Consider the following 6,035-nt stretch of genomic DNA (forward strand, 5'->3'; position numbering starts at 1 on the left):
CTCCTACATAGTCAATGAGTAAAGACAATGATTTTTCTGATGAAGCTGAACCAGATTGAAAACATTAAGTAAAATTAGTTGGTTCAGTAGGCTGTGCACACAATGTAAAAATATAGTTCAGTCATAAAACTGGAGCTACCCATGATGATCATTAATTTTAGTATCTGTATACATAGTAATGGAATATGTCTGAATTAAACTCGCCTGTTTCTCATCAGATTTCTTCTGATGTCTGAGTACCATATTATGTTCTTTGCTGTGCAAAAGTACCAGCCACCACAACTCCTATTTACATTAAAGGTCAGTTGTTCATGTTTTTACCAGGTGTAGTTCATTTCATTTGGACTGGCTTTGCTTTTGCAGGTCAAAGTCACAGTACCAGCAGAGACTGAATCAGATGGATCGATGGTGATGTGAGTCTCTTCTGGAGAAACTTTAGGGCAAAAGAAACATCTGTAGGTAAACTAGACATCATAATATTACACATCTGAACATAATAATGCTTGTGAAAGTGCAAAATAACTCCAAAATTCTTACATAGGACTTTAAGTGTCATGGTGCTCTCCACATTTGAGTCATCAGATGAATTTCTTGGATACGTAGCAGTGCAGGTGATGCTCTTTCTGTGATCTTTGTATGAAGCTTTGAAGGTCATGTATGAAAACACTGACTGGGTTTTATCAGGTTTCTCCTGTAACTGTGTTGTAATGTGGGCAGATTCAGGGATGTTAGACCAGGATATTGTAGGAGGTTGTTTGGGGCAGGGGGCTTCAGAAGAGCAGATCAGATTGACTGTAGTTTCCTCCATCACTTCTTTCAGATCAGTGGGTGTAAGGATGGGAGGCTCTGGTACATCTACAAGGCAAGAGTACACTGTATAAAATATTACTAAATGAAATATAATTGCTCTGCTTGTTACTTAATTACACCAGTAGGTGGCAAAAAGTGAGTATTCAATCAAAAACAATGATTCATTCAGGAATGAAAGGAGTAGCTGTTTTTTTTAATTGAATTGGTCGCTCAAACATTTTGCTCAAATACGATGATTCACTGAAACAAAATGATTCATGAAAAAAAAACATGCTGTAATCCTTGGAGACACACAATAGTTGACTCTTCGGTGGCTCTATTTTAAATTACTTTCACTGTTGGGGTGAAAATAGACAAAGTAAATGGTAAATACTGTCTTTAAGAAGTATGTAAGGAATAATTGACGACGGGCCATGCACATGCGGCCATGATGCAAACCATTGTGCGTCTCTCAACAGTGTTCGGCAGCAGCTTCTCTACTAACATCAAAACTGTAAGTTCATCAGCTTCAAGAACAACACCATTATTACCTCACTAGTGAGAAATGTCATGTAGCTTTTAAGTTGACCCCATTTTTTATTGGTAAAAAATATTTTACCAATAAAATCGTCAGAGCAGCATTGACAACACGACACGTTTCTGTGAACTTTTTTTTCTTTTTTTGCGTACATGCGTTTATAAGGTAAAGATAAGGTATAGAGAGTGGGAGACTGCTTTCCGTACATAATAAAATGTAATTTTGTGGCAAAAACATGGAAATAATTTGTCTTTTATTTTTGTAAAAAATACAAAACTAGTATCAGCTATACAGGACTTCACCCACCCCAAACCCATCCCACCCCTGGTAGACTTAAAAAAAATATATAATAATAATAAAATAAAACATAGTAGTAATACTACTAAAATAAAATTAATAAATATACAAGTACATGTTTACAAAGAAGCCAAAAAAGTTGACAGTAAAAAAGCAGCGTGCCATCTGTTAACAGTCTTAGCGTGAGATCTGTGTATACGTGAGGTTGAGAGTTCCATTGAAATAATGTCCAGTAAAGACACAGTCCATGTTCGTCTGTCCATTGTGTGAGGAGGATTCCAGCGGTTGACCAACAGTTTTTTTGCCGCAGTGAGAGCAGCTAATAACAAACATTTCTGTTGAAGGGTTAAAGAAACATCCTGAAAATCATTCAAAAAAAGTGACGTGGAGTCAAGCATATAACCATTCCTAGTAGGTATGATAAATCCTTTGAGAGTTGGGTCCAAAAAGGCAAAAGAGAGGAACACTCCCAAAAGAAGTGTAAGTACGTGCCCAGAGAGCCTTGAGAACATAAATGACATATAGGAGTAGAGGACAGATTCATATAGAAACGTTTCAGTGGGGTCAAGTAAATCCTATGTAATAATTTCCAGTGTATCATTTGGTGATTGGGATTTTTTGAGGATAGTTTAAACATCTCCCAAACCTGATTAGAAAATAAATCATTCTCATCAAGATCCTTAGCCCAAACAGTTGTAATAGATAAGGGTTTATAAGAATGCTTCAGAAGATTATGATATATATCTGAAACAGAAGAGGGAGTTTTCTCAACAGGAAGAATAAGTTTGCGTAAAGGGTGAATAGGCAAGTGAGAGTCCCACGGCACCCCATATGACCGAAAAGCCGATCTAATGCGTAAAAACATAAAAAAAGATGTACCTGGTAAATTATATTGGGCTTTGATATCCTGAAAAGATTTCAAACCATTATCATCAAAAATATCACACAGAGTATCTACTTTATGTGTCCATTGTGGACAGTAAAAGGGAATATTTCCAGACAAAAGATGATTATTGTGAAAAATAGGTGTATGTTTGTGCCAGATAGTAACTCCTTGTGTTCGTCTTTCAACTTCCCTCCAAGTAGAAAGGAGGTGGGTTACAATAGGACTAAACTTTGCTTTACACTGCCTGAAATAATTTGTCATTTTTAACTTATTATATTTATTTGTCTGTTCACTCACTGTCTTTGTTTTTTTGCTGTCGTAAGGACCACTGATCTATAACAGAGAACTGGATTGCTCATGACGTCATAAACGTGAAGCCACCACGCCGCCATATTGGTATTGCCCAGTATTCCCATACATTCTATTAAATTAATAGGAAATCATACAATTTTAATGAGTAACCATTATCTAACAAGTCAACATTTTTTTTATATCTGGAGTATTCCTGTACATTCGTAACGCGCAAATGTCCTAAACATGTAAACGGTTATTTGTTTAATGTCGGTCATTTCCCCTGCTTATTAAAAAGTCACGTTCATATACATTGCGAACATCAGATGAAGATGATAAACATTGGGTGCTCAACATTACAAATGACAAAGTGCTCATTCTGAAATCTGAATACATATTTATGCTTTATGTGACTACATATGGCACAGACTTAAATATATGAAGCTTTGTTTCCAAGATGATGCATATGTTTTGAATTTCAATAGAGGCTTATTCATTGTATATTCAAATCAAATTCAGAAACTAATATCAGATATATGTTCATGTTTAATATTTTCTGCATAATTGTGTACATAAAGAAATATATTTTGTGTTGGATCAGTTACCCGTGTTGGCAAATGCGTAGCACACCCACCTTAACGATTTTGATAGAGCTGTGCATGCAGTTAGTTTCGTTTATGCGTTGGCCTATGTGGATGCGTGGGTGGAATGAGCCACGACAATATGATCTTCTCCGTAGCGTTAAAGGGGTCATATGATGTTGCTAAAAAGAACATTATTTTGTGTATTTGGTGTAATGAAATGTGTTTATGCGGTTTAAGGTTCAAAAAACACATTATTTTCCACAAACTGTACATTATTGTTTGTCCTCTATGCCCCGCCTTTCTGAAACGCGTCGATTTTTACAAAGCTCATGGGTCTGAAAAGCGAGATATGCTCTGATTTGCCAGCTATCTAGTGCATTGTGATTGGCTGAATACCTTAAGCGTGTGACGGAAATGTTATGCCCCTACCATACTGTGATGCCCTGTCCAGCCGGAGCGACAAGACAACAACATTAAAACCCATTATAAGCGAGGCATTTGTTGCATCCAGTGGTGACATAATTACGGATTATAATGACTTATACTGTCTTTTTACGCATAAACGTAAAACCATGTCTGCATTTGTGATGTCCTCTTTTGGAAGGCCAAACAAAGTAGTTTCGCTTTCACAACGAAAAACACAGAGTCACACACGGTGGGCTTGAGTGAGTGGCTGTGGGCGGGCGGGCTTGAGAACGGCGCGGCCAGCGGATTCGATGAAGGAGCGGCCGGAGGGCTTGCAGCAACCACATGTGACGACCCTGGGCTGGACTCCGCTTCGTCCACGGTGAAATGACGTAGACATGTGGGGGCCTGTTAGAACAAGCTGTTTTAGGTAGGCGTTTTTGACTCTTAACTTTTATAAAGAATATCTCTTTGGATTTGAGACTTTAATCTTTGCAACTTTACAGATCTTCTTTATGCACCAAGAGCTTGTAACACTTCAAAGAGAAAGGAAAAATTGAAATCGCATCATATGACCCCTTTAACTTCTTGAACAACGTAGTTACACAGTTCACTCACCAACAGTACAATTGGCATAAACACACAATCTGAATGTCACTGTTCTCAATGATCAGTGCTCTTGCTCCGGCACAGAATGGCAGCTTTTCCGACTGTGCAATGAGCATGAGAGCAACCTCTACCAAAAAAACTCTACGTACACACGTAACTCACCACATATTCTCTGACTGACATAACTAAACAGCCAATAGGAATAAGAACAGAATTAATATAGTGAATAGGCTTAAAGGGACCATGCTCTCTCATGACTCTCTTTACTGGAACTCCTAAACTGTCTGACTTTTGCTCTGCTATACCGGACCATAGATCCTGAGGTTGGTAAACTTCCCTTCCAAGCATAAGCCTATTTGGCGTGAATCAAGTAACTGCATGCTGGGAGCTACGGTACGCTGATGTAAGGAGAGGAAGATGCTTATCCCAGTTTTTCTGATTCTGGTTCACGTAGCATCAAATCATCAGAAGGAGCGTTCGATTGAACCTCTCAACTTGTCCATTGGAGGCAGGATGGTAAGGGGTTGTCCTCGTTTTAGTGATCTGCAAGAGACTACAAACATTTCTGAATAATGAACTTTCAAAATTTCGACCCTGGTCTGTGTGCAGTTCAAGTGGCGCACCAAACCTGTAGATGAACTCATAGACGAGTGTCTTAGCTGTAGTTTCTGCCCCTTGGTCTGGCACAGGAAAGGCTTCCACCCATCGAGTGAACTGGTCAATGATGATGAGAACATACTTGTTTCCTGAACTGGACACAGGAAATGGGCCCAATACATCGATATGTATGCGATCCATTGGCACCCCTGCTTGCTAATTTTGAAGGTTGGCCCTCTTGGTCGTCCACAACTTTGCAGGCATTGCAGTCGCTCTAAAGTCCTTCCTTCCCCCAAATGCCCAGATTGCGGTGGATTATGGCAGGCTTGTAACACTTCTGTTTGCATTGACGTAGGTACTAGCAACAGTAGGGAGGGACTGAGTCCTCCAGGCCTTTCCCAAAGATAAAAGAGGACACCTTGATGGAGTTCAACTTGTGGCCAACACAGCCAGTATTTTCTTACTGCTGGACTTTTCAACACAACATCCTCTTTTGTTGGAAGAACTCCCATCTCTTTCCACTTGTGCAGGATGGAGAGATCAGGATCAGCTCTCTGCTCTTGTGCTAGCTTTTCTTTGGAGAAGGCTTCTAGCCAGTTCACACAAACAACTCTGCAGCTGCCCTGTTCTCATCACCCACGCCAGCATTGTCGATAACGTGTTCCTCCGTTGCACACTCGACGCTCCTTACTGCAAGTGGAACAACATCATCCACTACTTCCTCGAGCCTCTCCCAGTGGTCATGCAGCTTTTGACAATGTTTACAGCCTCCACATGACAGATTTGAAACACTCTTCCCTGCCTGATAGCAGTTACACATATCGGAGACATTACCATCCCGTATTGACATCGCATCAGCATTTGAATGGTGTTTTCCAGCTCTGTGCTCAATGTCAAAATCGTACTGACACAGCTCTTCCAACCAGCTGTCCTTCAGGATGTTTAAACCGTAACAACCAGGTAAGGCTGTTGTGATCAGTGCATAGAAGGAACTTCTTGCCAAGCAGGTAGTGTCGAAATTGGCGGGTGTAGAAGACAA

General features: G+C 39.7%; 1 protein-coding gene across 1 annotated transcript; it reads right to left on the minus strand.

Annotated features, from left to right (window-relative positions):
* Positions 1–317: 317 nt before the first annotated feature.
* Positions 318–5,816, minus strand: LOC107691443 (uncharacterized). Its single transcript, XM_016490036.1, has 4 exons — positions 5,633–5,816; positions 5,023–5,145; positions 538–855; positions 318–433 (listed from the first exon to the last, which is right to left on the minus strand). Exons 1-4 carry the CDS (start codon positions 5,814–5,816, stop codon positions 318–320), a joined length of 741 nt encoding a protein of 246 aa, XP_016345522.1.
* Between the last annotated feature and the right edge of the window lie 219 nt (positions 5,817–6,035).

Source organism: Sinocyclocheilus anshuiensis, unplaced genomic scaffold, assembly GCF_001515605.1.
Source record: "Sinocyclocheilus anshuiensis isolate Anshui unplaced genomic scaffold, SAMN03320099.WGS_v1.1 scaffold106, whole genome shotgun sequence".
NCBI classification, from domain to species: domain Eukaryota; kingdom Metazoa; phylum Chordata; class Actinopteri; order Cypriniformes; family Cyprinidae; genus Sinocyclocheilus; species Sinocyclocheilus anshuiensis.